Genomic DNA, 22,081 nt, shown 5'->3' on the forward strand with positions numbered 1-22,081 from the left:
GACGCAAGACCAGAGAGAACAGCCAAGAGAAAGCACAGTGCCGCCTCCGGGCGGGGCCTGGGTTCCCGTCAGGGGACACGCAGGAGTGCCCCCGGGCGGGTTTGCAGACAAACCCCTTCCAGGTGGGCGGAGTCACCGCGCAACCAGTGGCGTGCGGCCCACCCGCATGCAGAGCGCAGCCCAGCAGGACCTGCAGGTTGCGATGCTGCCCCCACGCTTACCTCGCCCCCAGCCCATCAGAAGAACGCGCATGAGCTGATCACGGCCTCTCTGAACCTCGACTGTGAACCTTCTCACTGCACTATCCTCTCCGAGCGGGACACACAGTGTTTGAGGCTGGAGGCCGCCGTGTCCCCCTTTCCTGGCAGAGTAATAACGCTCCCCTTTTCGACCTCACCCAAAGCCCTGTCTCTGAGACTCGATTCGGCATCGGTGTGTAAAGAAGCTGAGCTTCCAGCATCACCTGCCGCACACCTACCAAGGGCGTCGTGTTCCCGGGGTTTCCCTCGCACCTCTCTCTTCCACTCCCGCTTTGCTTCTGTGGCTCAGCCTATGTGCTCTTCCGCCTCTTTGTATACATGGATAAAACATGCATTTACACTATTTATCGGTGTTATTTACGGAAAACACGAACATGTTCTCTTTTTAAATCTGAAGAGTGAATTGGCCGACGGCTTACTTTTCATTTCTCTTTGAATGCTTAAGATGTCATCCGTGAAGGACAGATGGCAGTTCACACGGGGACGCACAGACGTGTGAGTGTCCACAGGCGCAGCGGGGGTGGCCCTCACATTTTGGCAGAGTGATTCACAGGACCTCCTGGGACTACTGCCTTGTCCCCATACCGTTTTTCTCCAGCTTACCCCAGATGAACCTTTTCCTAGCACCTTCTCCATCAGGTGACTAATAAAAACATTCACATATTAACAACAACCACAAAACCAAGGACTTTTTGGGAGATCCATTCAGCATGACTGCTGGTTGGGTATTTCTAAAGCGGTCACAGCAGTTACATAACACGTGACCTTTTGAAACAATCAGCTTTAGATGTTCTCTACTTGAGAAATCTTGAGGTAATGCTTTTAATGGGTTTCCTCAACTTGGATGGAGCAGTTGAGAGATTATAACAGAGGGAAGAAGAGAAGGTAAGGTCAGCTATACTAATCTTTCCGAAAGTGAAAGAAAAGGGTACAAGATAAATATGAAGTCTAGAAATAGGATAATTATTCCTTCTTTGAAAGATAAAGATGGGAAAATGGACTTGAGCAAGAGAAAAAAAATTGCATTTTCAAAGAAAATGTTAGATGGAATGGGAGGTAGAAATTGAATTCTCTCTCACCTTAATAGGTGGTCAGCCTCTCTACAACTAAAATAGATACAGTGCCTAAAATACACCACAAATTCCTAATTTATCTCAACTCCCTCTAGACTTCATCTGGAAACAAATCATGAACAGCAAATATTCAGTGTATCAAAGGCTGTGCCAAGGACTGTCAAGGTCTTGAGTGTCCAGGAGATGTAAAATATTTTGAGAAAATTAGGAATTCTTTATAGAGATCTTTTTGAGTAATGATTCCTTTACAAGTGATTTGGGGCAAGTGTTTCATGAGCCACAGCTCTAATAATCCTTCGCCTAAATTCAGGCTGGAGAAGGACCAAGTCTTCCTTGCTGTTCTTGACAACATAAGCCAAACGCCTTGAACAAACACTGCAGTCTTGTTATTATTATGACTCCTAAGCTCCAAGTGAAGGTTACAGGCTTGAAGCAACATTGGCTTTTAAGACTCCCTCTTTTACCAGACTGGCAGACAAAATCTTTTTTCCTGATTTAAAAAAAAAAAATTAAGTATAGTTGATTCTCAATATTGTGTTCATTTCTGCTGTACAATGTGACTCAGTTATACACACACACACACACACACACACACATGTATATCTGTGTGTGTGTGCTTAGTCACTCAGTCATGTCTGACTCTTGCGACCCCATGGACTGTAGCCTGCAAGAATCCTCTGTCCACGGGATTCTCTAGGCAAGACTATAGGAGTGGGTTGCCATGCCCTCCTCCAGGGGATCTTCCCAACCCAGGGATCGAACCCGTGTCTCTCAAGTCCCCTGCATTGGCAGATGGGTTCTTTACTACTTGCACCACCTGGGAAGCTTACACAGCATACACACACACATATATTCTTTTTTATCTATATTCTCCTTATCGCCTCCATTATGGTTCATCATAAGATACTTAATCTTCTTCTTGTGCTCTACAATAGGATCTTGTTGTTTATTCAGGAATTTCTTACAAGTAGACCTCCAGCCCACAGGTCAAAATGAATCAAATAATTGGCATCCCAGAAACGGCATTTGACCCAGGGGAAAGAAACAAAAAACAAAAAACACCTTTAGTGAGAGCTGAAAGGGCTAAATGGGGATGGAGTGACCAGCAACTTTCATCACTGCGCAAACTGCCGAAAACTACCGCTACCGATAGAATAGGCCCCTCACTTTCTCAGCTGTTTCTCGTCTCCACCAGAGGGAAGACTCATGTGCATGGTTTGCCCTACACTCTCTGATGCTTCTCTTTAATGAAAAGCAGCTCATTTCAGGACTAGAAGCAAAGACTGAAGCTCTCTCATCAGCTCATCTAACGAAGCACTAGCATCATTCTTTCTGAGAAGACAGTGTTCTGCTTTCACGAGATCCGCAGCTCCTCCTGCAAGAGCGTGTGTGTGCGTGTGTGTGTGTGCGTGTGTGTGTGTGTGTGTGTGAGTGCACGCTTGCCTGTGTTTGTATCTGGGCAACACTCAGTGGTGCCTGCCAGCTGGAGAGCATTGTGGAACTGAGAGAACTTATATGTCACCTGGAGGGGATTTAGGGACCAGAATAAATATAATACATCATTTTAAAATGAGGGAACTGAGGCTGGGGGAGATGGAGCGGTTTTGTCAAGGTTATCAGCTGACTCAGGTCAAATGAGTTTCTAATTCAGGACCCGTTTATCTAGACTTTGATCAGTTTAATTTTCATACTATGGGTAGATGAACAAATTAATTTGTATCTTTGTTTCAACCTGTCGTTACCTTTCAGCCTCTAAAGATTTGCTATGTGACTTTGAGCAGGTCACTTCACCTCTCTGAAGCAATTTCCTTACAAATAAAACGTGAATTATAAGACACCTGCCTAATATAGACTAATATAACTGAGTCAACAGTCTTAGGGTTGCTGAGACAATGAAAGAACACAACACTTTTACAAAACATGGTTTACAACCTATTCTATTTAATACAATGAGAGTGTGATTAATGTTAGCTCCCTGCCATTGCTCTGTGGGTGAGGGAGGGTGATAAAAGGCTTGATGTAACGGATATGAGAGTTAAGGTGTGCTGCACACAGTTAAGGGGGAGAGCGGACAGCGACTTGATTTACCTTCGCATCCTGGATACTTGGGTCCACCCACCGGAAAACCTGCTGTGCAGACTTGGCGAAGCGAGGCCTCAGGACAACACGGACGCCTCCCCTGCGCTGCCGCTCACACCCCCAATCTCCCTGCAGAGTAAGTGGCCACTAATCCTCCTGACCTTTAGCTCAATATCTCAAGATCATCCTAGGAGGAGAATGCCACACTCCACTGAAAAGTCTTATTTGGGAGCCCCCACAGCTTGCAATTTTCTGGTGGTAGAAATAGGTGGACATGGGAAATAACCTGACATAGGAAAGAACTGAAGAGGTGATTAAAGAGCCACTGACTCAGAGTTCTATGCGTAAAGGGTTTTGTCCAATCAGGGTTTTTATTAAATCATATTCAAAATTAAGCTTTCCCAGAGATTCTCAAGCATTCCATCATAACAGTGCAGAGAGAAGAGCCTGAAAATCGTCCCCATAGAAGGAAAAGCACCTTCTCTTAGGAAGATACTTTAGATGTTACTTGTTCAGTCGCTCAGTCGTGTCCGACTCTTTGTGACCCCATGGACTGCAGCCCTCCAGGCTCCTCTGTCCACGGGATTCTCCAGGCAGGAATACTGGGGTGGGTCGCCATGCCCTCCTCCAGGGGATCCTCCTGACCCAGGGATCGGACCCACGTCTCCTGCACTGGCGGGCAGATTCTTTACCTCTGAGCAACCTGGGAAGTGTCACCACACATGGCCATTTGGCAAAAGCATTTGCAGAGCGGCCTCACTACACTTAGACAGTCCGTCTAGAACAGGGGCCCAACAAAGCGCGCACAGCGCAGGTTCCTGCTCGCGCGGAAGCACCGCGCTGGGGAAGAGCCTCCTCGCCCTGCGCTCATCTGAGCCAGCGGTTTCTCCAGCCTTGTTCGCACAGCGCGGGCTACTGCCCTGGCGTTTCTGCGCACAGGCGCCAGCTGAAAGATGCTTTCTGCAAAAATAAATAAGGAAATCAAATAGCAGCCCCCGGACAAAGCCTACTGATCTTTTCCCTCACCAATGTGTGGATATTTCTGTGAATCAGGGCACATTCAAAAGCTCACAATATAGCTGGGGAAAGTTAAGCCTTTCCTAAAATATCTTGATCGACACCCACTTCCTCTGACAAAACTAAAAATACAGCATGTAGTCAAGTCTTCCAAAAGAAAGTTGTGGCAGTGAATTTTTTCTTTTTCTTTTTTTCCCTCCTCTTCCATCAGACCTCAGAGACGACAGCGCTGTTATCAGCACTGCCAGACTCGTTCTGGGCAGCCAGGCCTCGCAGGCGCGGGCTTATCCGTCTCCTGGAAGAAGTCTGTCGTTTCGTGCACTGCGGGTATTAGGACCAGGCTAGTGGGAGCGAATTCTGCCAAGAATAGAACTTTCAGAATCAGCCTACAGAGAGGAAGAATGTCACTAAGGCTTCAAAATCCAAATATTTAAAAGGAAACTCTAATCAGCTTTCGGATGGGTATTCTTAAAAATGGAAACCTCCCTCCCTAGCAGACTCTCAGTGTGGGCCACTTACTTACCTAGAGATCTATCTTTGGCCCCCACACTCCACAAATACCAACACAAGCACACTCCCCGTTCTGTCTGCCCGGGAGTTTCTAAGGGGAAGGCATGTCTGTTCTATCTACCTGACTTCAAGATGGTTATTTCAAATTAGTGGATGCTACGAAGACATGACAAATAGTCTACTTTTCTTAAACTTTTTTTTGACCAAACCCTGAGGCACGAGGGATCTCAGTTCCTCAGCCAGGAATCGAACCCACAGCCCCTGCATTGGAGGTGCAGCACCCTAACCCCTGGGCCACCAGGGAAATCCTTTAGATATTCTCGCTCTGCCTCTAGCACACGCACACACACGCACACACGCACACACACACATGCACACACACGCACACACGCACACACGCAATGCACGCATGCACACACACGCACACACACACATGCACGCGCGCACACACACATGCACACACACACATGCACACACACACGCACACACACCTTTTCACCTTTTATGAAATCCTTCTACAGCATCTGTACCGTTATGATTCAAAGAGGGTCACACAGGTTCCTAACTTCTCAACATCACAGCCATAAATGGGACTCAAACTCCGTTCTTTCTGGCTTTCCTTTTCCAGTGCTCCTCAGGCAGAAATCTACAAGCTGCTCCGAATGCCAAGTGAGATCCTGGTGTCCAGGAAAGGACAGGCCGCCACATCCCAGGCACTGTGTACCAGCTAATTGTCTGACCAGAGATGCCTCTGACAGTCTCATTCCAAGAAAGTCGAGCAGGGCTTGAAAACACACTACTTCTCTGGGAAAGTCGTTTTATTTATTTATTTATTTTTAATCTTCAGTGTTTGCTTCGGCATATTTCAGATGTTAAATATACACAACACAGTAAATGGAATACAGCGCCTCCAGCAAGAATTATTCCAAAAGCTTTAATCAGAAGTTTTTCTTGCATTCCCAGTGCCCTGAAACCACATACCTTGTACATTATCTCTGACTCAATCTATGCTGTGCAGCAGGGAGGAAAAACAACTCTCAAAAGCCTCCCATTTCGCAAAAACTATGATCTGGAACAGTATAGCCTCAGCGGCAACAGAAGACGTTTATACTTTTCTGTTTGATGGAACCAAGTTCCATCAAAGTCATCTTTTTTTTTTTTTTAGCATTCAGCTTTGCAGTGTTTGTGGGCATATGGTAATGAATGAAATGAATGGATTTTTTTTTCTATATAAATGAACCTTATCTTTTAAACCAGAAACAACTTCTCAAACCTAAACCTCCAAATATATTTCCCTGAGCCCCATGTGAAGTAGCCCATTATGTTATTTCAGGACTTACACTACCAAAATAAAGGAGAAAGAAAATTTATATTTATTTAAACCTCATGATAAAACACAATGGATTGAACACATGTGTTTATCTTCATTCTTGGAAACCACACTTCAATGACAGCAAGAAAAAAAGAAAAGTATAAATCCATACAGGCAGAGAAATGAGAGGAAACAATAATACATAAATGATGTCAACTCAATTTGGGGAGATGAAGAGGGAATGGAGGAAAATATATGATCAAGCAAAGCAATGGAAGCTGAAGCTAAGTGTCCACGGGAGATACGCAGGACAGGTCAGTGCGCGGCCTTCCAGGTTCTTTGAAAGACTTGGGAAATGGAGCTGTGAGTTTCCTCCACAGATGCAGGTACGAGAAGCCGGCGATCCTCCTCCACTTTTGCAGAAGAAAGGAGACTCCAAAGACCACGTGGGGATGTGAGGCAGAGAGACAGAGGGAGAAAATAAACAGAAACGGGCGGACGAGGTCAGGGGAACAGCGCCCTGCGCCCAAGGCCTCTGCTCCTACTCGCCCTGCAGACGCCGGGGGCCGCCACCCCACACACCGCTGCCCTGCGGGGCGCTAGACGCTCCTTCTCAGGAGAAGCGGAAAGACGCCCGAGAAACGCCACTCAGAGGCGAGCACTTAGGAAGCTGCCAAGAAAAGGCCAGCTTTCCACCTGATCACCGCAGCGAAGCTCACCAGCCCCCAGCTGCGCCATCATCTTTGGAATGCGTCATTCTTTAACATGAATGAGCAGAAAGACCAGCGCATATCTGAGGCGACTCTCCATGAAACACAGAAATCAAGACGCTGAGGATACCTTTTTCAAAAAGGAAAAACCATAGTTAACAGCTTCAAAGATGTGCGTGTTAATATTGCAGCTTACCAAAAAAAAAAAGAAGAATGCCTTGAAAAGGGGGCAATCAGATGAGAAGAGCATTAGGAAATTAAACTATGAAAGGGGTGGTCACATAGTCAATAGAAGCATTAGAAGGTAAAATTAAGATGTCTTGCAAGGAATAGAAATAAAAATTAGATGGAAAGTAAGAGAGAAATGATAACAAAATTAGAGACTATATATATATAATTTTCTATTTGCATAACATAAATCCAGAAATAAAGTTAAGGAGAATAAATTATATATACATATGTACACACACACATATATAGTATACACATAAATGCACACACATGTATACACACAAAGATACACACATGGGCTTCCCAGCAGCACTAGTGGTAGAGAACCCGCTTGCCAATGCAGGAGACTCTAGAGATGCAGGTTTGTTTCCTGGGTTTCCAGGAAGATCCCCTGGAGGAAGGCATGGCAGCCCGCTCCAGGATTCTGGCCTGAAGAATCCCATGGACAGAGGAGCCTGGCGGGCTACAGTCCCCGGGGTAGCAGAGAGTCGGACACGACTGAAGCAGTTAGGCACAGCACACGCACATGCACACACACACACACATGCACGCACGCACGAACACACACACACACACGTATCCTACACAGAAGAGCATGTGTTGAGAAAGAGGGCCCAAGTTAAATTTTAAAAAATGGGAATCAAAGACCCTCACTTAAAACGCATCATGCAGGGTGCGGGCAGACGAAAACCATTTTAGACACTAAGTTTCCCAACAAATAACCTCTGCTCTCTCTGATCACAGCATGAGGTGCTTCCTTGTAAGGAGGTCACACTCTTTGCAGAGAAAGCATGGAACCCAGGAAATAGGAATCAGGGGTTCCAACACCTGCTAGAAGTCTGAAATGTCCAAGGTGACGACCAACGTTGTGATAAAACAGCCACACAGAAGACTTGAGGGCTGCTGTCCTAGATTGAGGTGGGAAGTCAGAGGGCGTCAGGAGGGAGGAATAAGAGGAGACGGGGTCAGACAGAGAGTCTGACAGGCTGGGCCACGTGCTCCTGAAAAGTGTGGGGGATGGTGCAGCATCCCTAAAGCCCTAAGCAACGAAAAAATTCAAACCGTGTTTCACTCCAGGAAATCCAAGAAGAAATCAGACAGTAAAGCAAAAGTAATTATAGTCCCTCATTTGCCTTCCCCAAGAACCCCATGCCAATAGGCACAATAAAGAAAACACAAAATACTGAATTAATTAAATCCATAACACAATTATCGTTGGAGGATGGGGGAGGGGTGGGTGCCTCACACATTCAAGTTGAAAAATACAGGACGCACTGTCCAACATTATAAATCAGCCAAACCAATAACCTCCCTGTTATTGGTTAAACATTCAACAGAAGAGACTCAGGAGGACTGAAAGTGGCAGGTTCAGAGCAGAACTCGGGGAGGGAATGAGTTAGGACGAAATGCTGGTTTGCATGTTGCTGTAAATCTTAAAGATTGGTGCGACTCTCAAAGTATGAGCATGTGTTCATTTGTTAAACATAAAAATTAATAATAATTTTTCAAAAGTTAATAGATGCCTTTGACCTGCATTCCTGCAAATAACTCTCCCTGAGGAATAAAGATAGAAATCACTGACATGCAAGGTCAGAAAACAACCTTATTTATAATCTGTCATTAGAAAATTCTAGATTTGTATGTTTATGTTAAAAATAATTACATAATGCAAAGTGAGAAATTCAGTTAAATACTAAACAAAGAGCCAACATGCTTAACAGAATTTAGTAGGACTATCTCATTTTTATTGCCTTTATCACATCTCCTGTGACAGATTTTGGATGCAATTAATGCATATTCTATGACCTTCATGTATAAGATTTCTTGGCTTCTTTCAGTTTGTCAGTGTTGTCAGAATTTGGCAAGAAACTAAAGGGACTCAGAAATCTTCAATGGGGCATTGAAGGTATGCCCAGACCTTAAAATGAAACAGTTTGCAGCTGTTACTGGGTTGAGACAGATCTATCTGTAAAGGTCTCCAGTATGTAAAGATCTCCATATTTATTACTTAAATATGTTAAGTAATAAAGATCCAGTTGTAGAGAACAGTATTTTGCGATTCCCTTTGTGCACACACGTATTTGTGCACACACGTATTTGTGTTTGAGGATGCACAGGCTAATTGGGGAGAACAGAATCTTTATCATACTGTTAAAGTGTCTGCCTTTCATGGGGAAAATCCGTATTTTCATCCCAAACTCTTAAATATCCTGGTTTTTTAACCTTATGCATATGTGGTTTATTTTCACAAAGGTAAATAAAATGCCAGTGCTTACCAATACCACCACTAAAATAGATGGTTTTGAAGAATGGAAATGGAATGGTCTATCAAGTTACACAAAGGGGGGAAAGAATATGATCGTATTTATGTAAAAGAAGCACACAGTTGGTTATGAGATGGGGAGTGAGATTTGAAAAGAGTGCTGTTTCTTATTTCCTGTTCTTTTGAAGTTTACAACTTCTACAGCTATCTTTCTATTGCTTTTAAAATGAAAAAAAGAAGAAAGAGGAGAAAACGGCATCCCTTTATCAATTCTCTAGGTCACAGACGACGTTCAGCCACGGTGCGGCATTTCCGGGAGGAAGAGTATGCATCTGGGTGTTACATTTGCAGATGGACTTCACACAAAGCATATGGTAGATTTTCTCAAAGAAGATTGTTGCTGTGGAAGCACCAGTTGCTATTTAAACCTTGGCAGGCTCGGTTCTTCGTATGCTTGACTTTTCTCTTTCCGATATGTGATTTCAGCATCTGCTCAGATTTTTCTTAAGGAGTTCCCTCACTACTGAAATCAGTTTTCGTCCCTCTGCTGTCCACCTGAAACTGACGTGATGTTGTTGATCGGCTATACTAATATAAAAACTTGAAAAAAGATTGGTCCAGTCCAAGTTGCCTCGATCAGAGAGGGCTAACGTACATAAAAACTGCCACTTGCAGAAGCGGGCATGGAGCTAGAGATTGTCGTAAGGAGTGAAGTAAGTCAGAGAAGGAGAAGTATCACATGGCATCCCTCATATGCAGAATATAAAAAGGGATAAAATGAACTTATTTACAAAACAGAAGCACAGAGAATAGCCTTACAGTTGCCGGGGGGCGGGGGAAAGGGATAGTTAGGGAGCTTGGGATGGACATGTCCACGGTGCTGTATTTAAGACAGATCGCCAACAAGGACTGTAGGTTACTCTATAGCGAGGGGACCCTGCTCAGGGTCACGTGGCAGCCTGGATGGGAGGGGCGTTTGGGGGAGAATGGCACATGAATATGTATGGCTGAGTCCCTTCGCTGCTCGCCTGAAACCATCGCACGGCATTGATAATCAGCTATCTACCTACCTATCGATCGATAGTTATATATATATAGCAGATTAGCAACGTTGTCAATATATATATAAGACGTTGCTACATGTATATAAAGATTAGTCCAACCCCAATTGCATAGATTGATTTAAAGCACTTAAAATTAATTCTTCCTTTTTTGTCTTTGTAAATTATAGACTAGGAAATTGTGAGAGCTTACATGGGTAGGGGTGGGGGGCATCATTTTTTCACTTGTCCTCTAGGCCTCTTTGTTTTTTCTTTCTGCTGCCTGAGTTGCCAGATATCTGAAAACAAGGGGCTAAGGGCCCAAAACAACACCAACAGCACAGTAAAAGCCTCGATGAGGACAGTCACGGACCGGCAGCCCTCAGGCCAGGCAAGCTAGGGCCATTTCAGAGTGACACGAAGCTGCACTCTCCGTCTACCGGGGGTGATAGCGCTGACGCTCACAGGTCCTCTTCACGGCAAGCAAACGCCGTTACAAAGGTCAGCACCGGATCTAGCAGCTTTACCGCGCGTTTTCTGTCCTTTCCTTATGTCTGTAAAAGGAACACGATAGGAAGCTGTTTTTTAATGTCTTTTCTATAATAGGAGGAGGTAAAGCTGCTTTGCTTCCACTTAGTACATTGTTTTAATCTCTGATAAATCCGTTTTTAAAAAAGATTTCCCGTGTGGGGCATTTTATTTATTTATTTATTTTAAAATTATGTTTTGTTATTTTTTTAATTTCACTTTGCAGTGCTGATTGGTTCTGCCACACGTCGACATGCTACAGTATTGCTCCTGTTCTATGTTTGGTCTTTTGATCGTGAGGCATGTGGGATTCTAGCTCACAGTTCACAGATCAAACTCACTCACACCCGCTACACTGGAAGAGGAAGTCTTGACCCCTGGACGCCAGGGAAATCCCTCAGGGAGGTTCATTTCTAACAACACACAAGCATTCCTTCAATGGCTTAAATTAAGGCAGGCATAGCTGTGCAGGAACCGTGAGAGGGGCGAGAATGGCAAGTGTCTACCCAGGAGAAACGCCAGGCGGGAGCTGTGGTAGCAGTGTCTGCACTACACAAAATCAGCCTTTTACGTTTAGGGTCTTCAGCTGAAAGTTTTCCCAAGGAAGAAATCAGGCACCTTTAATTTTCCCTTCTGCTTTGGAGACAAAAATCTGGAACTCTGCTAATGCTTGTGGTGTCCGCAGGGGGTATTTCACAAAACATTAGTGACGCTAATGGTTTCCATTATTTACTGATTTCTATCAGGCTACAAATGAATGATAACTAAAGCAAAGTTTAGAAAGTTCTAGGTATTGACAACTCACAGTCTGTATATTGGGCCTGACCTCAATCACTTTCCTGATTCTCTTTGGCCTTTTCTGCAGTAGATACTTGATAATCAAAAGATTGGACTTCCCTGGTGGCTCAGTGGCAGAGAATCCACTTGTTAAAGTAGGAGATGCGAGTTCGATCCCTGGGTTGGGAAGATCCCTTGGAGAAGGAAATGGCAACCCACTCCAGTATTCTTGCCTGGAGAATCTCATGGACAGAGGCTCCTGATGGGCTATAGTCCACGGGGTCGCAAAAAGTCAGACATGACTCAGTGATTAAGCAACAACAGCAAAATCAAAAGACAGGGACTCAAAACTGAAAGCTCCTTTCACAAGGCGTATTGTTTTGAACCGTTTGCTGCTCTGAGCCTTCACTTTCCATATCTACAGAATAAGTGATGCGTGCATGCTAAGTCACTTCAGTTGTGTCCGACTCTCCCTGACCCCATGGACTGTAGCCCGCCAGGCTCCTCTGTCCACGCAATTCTCCAGGCAAGAATGCTGGAGTGGGCTGCGTTTCCTTCTCCAGAGGACCTTCCCCACCCAGGGATCGAACCCACGTCTCTATGTCTCCTGCACTGGCAGGCAGGTTCTTTATCACTAGTGCCAAGTGATGGGTCAAATAAATTCTGATTTCCCTCCAGACTTTGACATTCAATGAGGAAGACTTGTTTTATTTTCTTGGTTTGTGGAGCACTTTCCCTCTCTATTAAAAGAAAGACATTAAAATTTATAAAGTCGTGACAACCACTCTCTGCCTCTAGGAAAGTAAACGTTTGTCTTCAGAAACCTCTGTAAAGGGACCAGGGGTTAGCATGTTTCAGCCCTCTGTCAAGTCCAGCGGGCCGTCTGAACACAACCCTGTTTGGTTGGCTTGGAGTGTGCAACTATGCTGAGGCTATACGGGCACCCTGAATACCTGCGCCGACACCACCTGGCATGCAGAGCCCAAGATAGGCACTCCCTGGCCTTTTCCAGGAGGAGTCAGCCAACCCCTGGTCTAGAAGCTTCCTAAACCACTAGGGTCTTTCGTGGCCCCTTGGAATGGTGGGCACCTAGGAGGTGCCCAGAATCTGTAGATTAAAAGATTGGCTGTCATCAGAAACATGGGGCTCCCCTCATAGATTCCCTCACAGGGGAAGCTCCCCATGAAGCTCCCCTCATGGCTCGGTCGGTAAAGAATCTGCCTGCAGTGCAGGAGATCTGGGTTCGATTCCTGGGTCGGGAAGATTCCCCTGGAGAAAGAAATTGCAAGCCCCTCCAGTATTCTTGCCTGGAGAATCCCATGGACAGAGGAGCCTGTCGGGCTACAGTCCGTGGGGTTGCAAGAGTCGGACACGACTGAGCGACTAAACCACCAGCACCATCAGGAACGTGTGTGTGTGTTCATTAGTTCTGCTGCTGCTGCTGAGTCGCGTCAGTCGTGTCCGACTCTGTGCGACCCCTAGACGGCAGCCCACCAGGCTCCTGCGTCCCTGGGATTCTCCAGGCAAGAGAACTGGAGTGGCTAGCAATCCCCTTCTCCAGAATATCTTCCCCACCCAGGGGCTGAACCTGGGTCTCCTGTATTGCAGGCAGATTCCTTACTGTCTGAGCCACCAGGGAAGCCCAAACATATTGATATTTGATGCCAAGTGATGTTGTCTTTCAAAAATGCCCTAAATTAGCCTCCCTTTTCATATTTAACTAATCTCTGACCAGGACTCAAACTTTTGGTTGGTCACTGACCTTTTAGAGAATCTGATCAAAGCTGTGGACCCTCCCACAGGAAAACGTGCTTGCATAATTCCCACAAGCCTTGCACCCGGTTTCCTGGGAGGGGCGGTTCACACTAGCCTAAGCTTTCAGAGCACACGCCCATCACTGCTTCTGAGCGCGGTCCTTTGTATGATATTCCAAAGCTACATACACCACTATATGGGATTGAATGCCGATGTGATAGAGCAGAAAGAATATCAGATGAGGAGCCCCAAACACAGGTTTATGCCTTGTCTCTGCTGCTAACGAGACAGGGCAGACCGCCGAGGCCCTCTTGGCTGTGGATTCATCATTTACTGTGGGTGCTTGTCACTCAGTCGTGTCTGACTCTTTGCTACCCGATCGACTGTAGCCCACCAGGCTCCTCTGTCCATGGGATTTCCCAGGTAAGAATACTGGAGTGTGTTGCCATTTCCTTCTCCAGGGCATCTTCCTGACCCAGGGATGGAACTCACATCTCCTGCTTGGCAGGCAGATTCTTTACCACTGAGTCACCTGGGCAACTATAATCCAAGATAAAATAAAGATTAAAAAAAATATTCTGTGCTCACAGAGTTCACAGCCTAGGCAAGATAGACATCTCAGAAAACAAACACAACATCCTATGGGAAGTTCTAAAACAGTTTGATCAAGATGCTGAGATCTGCAGAGAGCTGCCATCTCTTATTATGTGGTCACAGAACCATCATCAGGGCAAAAGCTGTAGATTTTTAGATGATCCCTTTTTATCTGCAAATTGTCATTTGGGAAGTGACGAGGATACGAAGAGAGGAACAGAGAATAACTGGGATTGTTGAGACAAACAAACAAACGTTGCTGCTGACAGTAAAATCAAGAGAATAATTGAGAGGCTGGATGGGGAGCCGTGTTTGTCTGGGTGACAGGGAAAGGCACCTTCCCCTTCCCATCCTCCGCCCCAGCTGCAGCTCAGCGGGCTCCGGACTCAGAGCCAAAGGGAGGAGACGAAGTGCGGAGAAATGCAAAGTCTTCACCGAAGAGAGCTTCCACTGAACGGTGAAACGGGTGGGGCTGAGACAACTGGGAGCCTCTGGACACTCCTTAGGGTTTCTAGGTTCTGAGCCACCCCTCCTCTGCGGAGCTGGGGGTGCCACTCGGGGAGACGAAAGCAGGCTGTGGGCTGAGAGGCTCCGGCTCCAGTTTGAAGGAAAAGCAGCTCCTCGGTTGCCCAGTGCAGACCACCGAGGCGAGGGAGAAACCGGGATTCAGAGCAGGTCCCACAAGTCGGGTGGAAGCATTTTCCTTAAACTGTTTCAGAACCCTGAGCATGGTAGATGAGAGTGGAAGGGAGAAGGACTCCAGCTGAACGAATTTAAAGCATTGCAACTTCTGGGGACTTTCTCGGCGGTGCAGTGGTTAAGACCCCCCACTTCCACTGCAGACAGCACAGATATGATTCCTGGTTGGGGAACTAAGATCCTGCGTGCTGTGCAGTGTGGCCAAAAGATAGGGAAAACAGAATGATAAACTTGGAAACTGCTGCTGCTGCTCACCATGGAGGTGTTAGAGAAAAGGCAGAGTGTCTCGACTAAAAGAAGCCCGGGCTTGCGTCCCAGCCCTGCCCGTTGCCACTACTGCCCCATCAACCTCTCTGAGCTTCCGTGCAGACCAGGCATCCCGGTCAGATGCACGTAGCACTCGGGCTTCCCAGGTGCAGAGGAGTTAAGAGACCCAGGTTGATCCCTGAGTCAGGAAGGCTCCCTGGAGCAGGGCATGGCCACCCACTGCAGTATTCCTGCCTGGAGAATTCCACAGACAGAGGACCCTGGTGGGCTACAGTCCCTGGGGTCGCACAGAGTTGGACACGACTGAAGCGACTTAGCACGCACGCACACACGTCACACAACGTTACTGTGACAAAGCCGTGGAACGAGGACTGCGCAGCGCAGACGCTGTGAGTGCCTGCCTCACGTCCATCCCGTCTCCCCCTTCCCTTGAAGGCGAGGCTTGCTGACCCGGTGCCCACTGTGTGTTGATGGTGGCATCCAAGATTCATTTGATCCTTCATTAAAACACAACAGAAGTGTAAAATGGATCAAGAATCCACCGCGTAAGGGTGAGTGTCCCAGTCCTGCTTGTCCTCAGCTCACCCTCCAAGCCTGGTGTCCAAGCAGAGTGTCAGCCTGCTCGAAGCTCACCCAGGGCAAATGGAGAAATCATCAGAACTGCGCGTGCAATTACGGGCACAGTTGCCTGGACCTCATGGGCCCCGCTGGCATTCTAATGAAAGAGGAGCTTGGAAAGTCTGTGCCTCCCCAAGCTGCAGCCGCGGCGGGCTGTGGCCCCTGCCCAGTGACAGATGGTTTTATGAGGGGCTGCTGCCGGACCCTTGGCTCCTGGGGGAGGACATGGTCATCACCTCCTTTGGTGAAGAAGCAGCCGGGTCCACACGGAAAGCTGGGTCTGAAAATAACTGACAGCGAGGGAGGCGATGATGTCACCCAGGGAAAGCACAAGCTGGAAGGAATTAAAAACAGAAAAGTTCCCTTGACTCCCGAAGCCCCAGTCACCGCATTATCTCCACGGAAGAGGAAGTCACGGCGTTTCCCAGTGGGGAGAAAGCAAAGCAGGGAGCCTGGAACACGAGGTCCACAGGCACCAACACTCAGTGAGTCCAAGGGAAGACGCTCTGGCTGTGGCTGCTTGGCAAGTGTATTGAAAACAGCCGCAACCCAGAACCCTTTTCCCATCTTTCACCGGCTCAGATTACAGGTGCTCAAATCTGGGGAAGGGGCAACCACCGCACAACATGGCCGAGGAAAGTATGCTCGGTGGCAAATGGAAAATAGTATTCTTTTTTTTTTTTAACAAAACTGAAAGTCTATGAATATTCATATTTAAGACCTGCAATGCTTTTGTGTTCCAGGTAGTTAGCTACAGAGACCAATAAAAGTATTATATTCAAAAGATCTACGGTCAGCTACGCAAACAGAAGTAGGTTCAGAGCAGTAGCATCGCAGCAAAGCCCAGACAGCACTCCCTTCTCTCGGCATCTGACGCGTGTGCCATGCCAGCAGCGCTGCGGTTGTCTTAAGCCATGGCTCCCCAAGCCCTCTGGAGTTTTCCAAGTCAGATGCCATAGAGAACTTCACACCTCAGTCCAGTTTAGTCCATCAGCCGTGTCTGACTCTTTGTGACCCAGTGGACTGCAGCACGCCAGGCCTCCCTGTCCATCACCAACTGCCGGAGTTCACTCAAACCCATGTCCACTGAGTCGGCGATGCCATCCAACAGTCTCATCCTGTCATCCCCTTCTCCTCCTGCCTTCAATCTTTCCCAACATCAGGGGCTTTTCCAGTGAGTCAACTCTTCGCATCAGGTGGCCAAAGTATTGGGGTTTCAGCTTCAGCATCAGTCCTTCCAATGAATATTTAGGACTGATCTCCTTTAGGATGGACTGATTGGGTCTCCTTGCAGTCCAAGGGACTCTCAGGAGTCTTCTCCAACACCATAGGTCAAAAGCATCAATTCTTTAGTGCTCAAATTTCTTTATAGTCCAACTTTCACATCCATACATGACCACTGGAAAAACCATAGCCTTGACTAGATGGACCTTTGTTAGCAAAGTGATGTCTCTGCTTTTTAACATCTTAATTTTCTTTCACTGGTGATGAAGGACCACAAATGAAGCAGCTTAAAAACAGCACAAAGTCATCATCTCAGAGTTACAGACAGGAGCTCGGGCACAGCTTGGCTGGTCCCTTCACTAGAGGCTCCCCCAGGCTGAGACCGAGGCAGTGCCCAAGTTCGGGACCCTCTTCCAAGCCTACAGGTTGCAGGGAGAGCTTCCTTCTTAGTCTGGACAGTGGGGTCCATGTTTTGTGGCTGGTTCTAGGAGCCACTGTTCCCCTCCAGTCGTCCTCAGGGACCTACCACCCAGCCTCCTCCCCACTCAGGACGGCAGTTTCTGTCTACACAGCCAGCAGAACAGCACCTCTGCAGCAGCTGGCCTTTGGGGATGGCTCACCTGATTAGGTCTGGCCTGCCCAGACACTCTCACATTGATGAACTCAAACTTTGTCAATAATTAGTGACTTAGGTTGCATTTGCAGACGTCTTCACCTTGCCGCACGATGTGGCCTCATCATAGGCACTACTGCAGGCCATTCACCGCTTCTGTTGCTTCAGTAGGAGACGGGCCTGGGGTCAGCCTGCAGCTGGTTCCATGCTGACCCCCTGAGACAACTTACCAGGGGAATGAGGCACCCTGATTGGATGAAAAAGAGAGCAACCCGCCGCAGCCTTTTTGTGGTCGAGAGGAGGTCCCAGTCTGACCCACGCAGAGGGGTCTCAGACCGTCCTCTGACTCAGGCTGCACTGTAATATCATTACGAGCATTAACACTGAGGGCTGACCCCTCCCCACGCGTGTCCCCTAGGCACCCACAGGGAAGATTCAAAACGGAACCTGATGGAAACTCAAATGTGGAATTGTGGATGACGTGATCACAGGGGAGGGGGAAAAGGAGCTGTGCCCATCCAAACCCTGGAAGATTAACCCCCAGTTAACACCTAAGCTGCCCCTATCAGGTCCAACTCACTCTTCCAGTTCAGCTGTGTGCGCCCCCACAAGTACCATGCTCCTAATAAACGCCGTGCCTGCTCTGCAAGCTGGGTCCCTTTGTTGAATGCTTTCTTCAAAGAAGATGAGGACTTCGGTCCTTTCACCCACCGAGAATGTTACCACTCCAGGGGAGAGGCTCTTGGGAGCTCCCTTTGAATTCTGTGTGATACACGGTTAATTTTTTGTTGAGTAACATTTGCATGACACAAAACTAACCATTTTACAATATACGATTCAGCGGAATTTAGTATATTCACAGTGTTGTATAACAATCGCCTCTGCTGCTGCTGCTAAGTCACTTCAGTCGTGTCTGACCCTGTGTGACCCCATAGATGGCAGCCCACCAGGCTCCCCCGTCCCTGGGATTCTCCAGGCAAGAACACTGGAGTGAGTTGCCAGTTCCTTCTCCAATGCAGGAAAGTGAAAAGTGAAAGTGAAGTCATTCTATTGTGTCCAACTCCTAGTGACCCCATGGACTGCAGCCCACCAGGCTCCTCCATCCATGGGATTTGCCAGGCAAGAGAATTGGAGTGGGGTGCCATTGCCTTCTCTAACAATCACCTCTATCGAGTTCCAAAATATTTTCATCACCCGAAGGAGACCCCACTCCCAGGAGCAGTCACACCGCACCTCCTCCCCCCTGGCCTCTGGAAAGCACTAACCTGCTGTTTGTCCCTAAGGATTTACTCACTATTTTGTATACTTTGGAACAATATCTAGTTCGATATGTGTCTGGCCTCTAGTAGTTGATGGCTATTTGGACTGTTTCCACTAGAAACACAGACTGCTGTGAACGTGCCTGTTTAAGCTGTGTGAATATTCCAGCAGTTCTTCTGAGTCTAGACCTAGAAGTGGAATTTGGGTAATACAGTAACTGGAGAGCGTCTTCCACGGTGGCTGCATCATTTCACAATCTTTCAGCAATATGTGAGTGTTCCAATTTCCTATATCCTCACCAACACCTGCTATTACAGATTAAAAAACATTGGTATTGCTACACCATCACAGGGGGCATGAAGTTCCGTTTCCCTGTGGTTGCGATTTGCATTTCCATGACACCAATGATGCAGTATTATAATGATCTTTCCATGTGTTTTTAGCCCTTTTTTGCATCTTCCGCAGGGAAATGCCTAAGAAACAATTCCACTGGCTGTTTTTTCAATTCACTGTCTTTTTTAAAAAGTTTTCAGAGCTCTTCGTATGTTCTGGATACAAGACCCTTATCAGATATATGATTTGCAGGCATTTTTTTTTTCCATTCTGCTGGTTGACTTTCCACTCTTTTGATACTGCCCTTCGATAAATAAGGACTTCCCTGGTGGCCCAGACGGTAAAGCGTCTGTCAACAATGCGGGAGACCTGGGTTCCATCCCTGGGTCAGGAAGATCCCCTGGAGAAGGAAATGGCAATCCCCTCCAGTACTATTGCCTGGAAAATCCCATGGACAGAGGAGCTTGGTAGGCTACAGTCTATGGGGTTGCAAAAAGTCAGACACAACTAAGCGACTTCACTACTCACTTTGATAAATAAAATGTTTAATTTTGATAAAGCTAATTTTATAGCTTATCTATTTATTTTTTGTTCCTTGTTCTTTTTGAATCTCATCTAAGAATTCATTGACAAATTCATGAACAGTTTAGCACTTTCACTCAGGCCTCTGATCCATTTTAAGTTAGTTTTTATGTATGGTGTGAGACAGGGGTCCAGTTCATTTTATTGCATGCTCCATACCCAGTTGTTCCATAAATATTTGTTGAAAAGATTGTTTCCCAATAGAAAGCACAGTACCTATACTGAAAAACAGTTGATCAAGGAGTTAGGGGTGTATGTTCAGATTCTCAATCTAATCCACTTCTTCATGTCTGTCTGCTTGCTTGTCTCACATCATTTCAATTATTGTAGCTCTGTCCTAAGCCCTGAAATTGTGAAGTGTGAATAGTCCAATCTTCCTCAAGATTCTTTTTGCTATTTGAGTTGCCCTGCAATTACATGTTAATTTTAAGATCACCTTATGCAAAAATGTCCACTGGGATATGTCCGCTGAATCTGTAGGTTGCTTTCGGTGAGTATTGCCATCTTACCAATATTAAGTCTTTCATTTCATAAACATGAGTCATCTTTCAACTTATTTAGATTGCCTATAACTTTCGTCAGCAATGTTTTGCAGATTTCACTATACAAGTTAGGCACCTCCTAGGTTAAATTTATTCTGAAGTATTTTAATGGCATTTATTATAAATGGAACTTGTTACTAGTTTCTGTTTGCAGACTATCCATTCATTACTAATCGAGAGAACACAACTGATATCTGCTCATCGATCCTGTATTCTAAAACTTTGTGTAATTCATTTATTAATTTTAATTGTTTGCTTTGTAGATTCTTTTGGGTTCGTTAGGATTTTCTATGAATAAGATCATGTCATCTGCAAATAGAGACAGTTTTACTTCTTTGTTTCCAATTTATATGACTTTTATTTCCTTTTCTTACCTAATTGCTCGTAGATCTTCCAGTGTTAGCATCCTTGTCTTATACCTGATCACAGGGAGAAAGCTTTTTCTTCATCGATGACTGTATTATTAGCTGTGGGTTTTTCATAAACGTCCTTTACAGTGTTGAGGAAGACGGAGGCTATTCCTGCTTTTGATTGTTTTGTTTTTGGTTTTAATCATGAAATGGAATTGGATTTTCTCAAATGATTTTTCTTCATCAGTTGAGATGATCATGTATATTTGTTTCCTTTCATTCTATTAACGTGGTGTATTATTACATAGATTGATATTATCGAATTGAATTTTATTGAGTTGAATTGGTCTTGCTTTGTTGGGATAAATCCCATGTGATCCTGATGTCTAGTACTCTTAAAGGCTACTGGCTTCAGCTTGTCAGCATTTTCTTGATGATTTTTGCATCAGTATTAAAAATGGTTATTCGTCTATAGTTCTCTTCTAATGTCTTTTGGGGCTTCATTTATTATCAGGGTAATGCTGGCCTTACAGAATGAGTTAGGAAGTGTTCCTCCCTCCTTGATTTCCTGAAGAGTTTTATTAATAGAAGGATTGGTGTTGATTCATTTTAAAATGTTTGGTAACATTCACTAGTGGAACACTCTGGTCCTGCACTTTTCTTCGCTAGAGGCCTTCCTTTTTGCTTTTCATTACCAAGTCACTCTCATTACCTTTGTATTTATCTGTTTTTAATTATAAATGTCTAGCTGATGTAGTTGGAGCTTCACTGAGACACTGTTTCCTTTCTCTCTTTGGCCGAAGCACTGGCATTCTGAATCCACTGTGGCAAAGTCATCATTTCCTTTAACTGGAAGACCGCATCAGAGTGCAGTGGGCTCCAGCAGTTCCTGCAGCTGCCGCTGCTTGGAGAGAGAGAGCAGATAACTTGCCAGCTCGAAACTGGGAGCCACAGAAAGCTGTTACTATTATTATCTTAGAGGTATCAAAGCTCGAGTGATCTAGAAGATAAAGAAACTATAAGGAGTTAATGTCTGCCTCCTAAACACTGAAAGGAGGACAAACAATGAAGAAAATGCACCTCTCTCCATAAAAGGGAAGGAACAGAAACTTCAGCTTCTCTAGGAGACTGGATCGCTGTCTCAAACTAGGCCATCCACTAGGCAGTCAGCTACCAAAATATCTAATAGATACACTTCCTTAAAAACAATGTGATTGTGAATAAAAATCTAACTTATGGCTCATGAAAATGATACCCATTATCTAACATAAATTACAATTCAAATTTACAAAATTACAATATTGCCCAGGAGCTTATTATACTGATGAAGGAGTCAGCATATATTGTCTTTTTTTCCCAACTAGAGTAGACAGTAAGAAAGGCTTTGCACTTCCATCATGGAGATGGAGTCATTTCTGTGATAAATCCAATCTCTGTTTCCATA

General features: G+C 45.7%; 1 protein-coding gene across 1 annotated transcript in view; it reads right to left on the reverse strand.

Moving 5' to 3' along the window:
• The window catches only part of ZNF385D (zinc finger protein 385D), a 757,956-nt gene that overhangs the window by 395,817 nt on the left and 340,058 nt on the right, over positions 1-22,081 (reverse strand). The window contains exon 5 of the mRNA XM_068970436.1: positions 14,606-14,621. Coding sequence (XP_068826537.1) covers positions 14,606-14,621 — 16 coding nt within the window. The remainder of the gene's footprint in view (positions 1-14,605; positions 14,622-22,081) is intronic.

Source organism: Capricornis sumatraensis, chromosome 4, assembly GCF_032405125.1.
Source record: "Capricornis sumatraensis isolate serow.1 chromosome 4, serow.2, whole genome shotgun sequence".
In the NCBI taxonomy this organism is placed as follows: domain Eukaryota; kingdom Metazoa; phylum Chordata; class Mammalia; order Artiodactyla; family Bovidae; genus Capricornis; species Capricornis sumatraensis.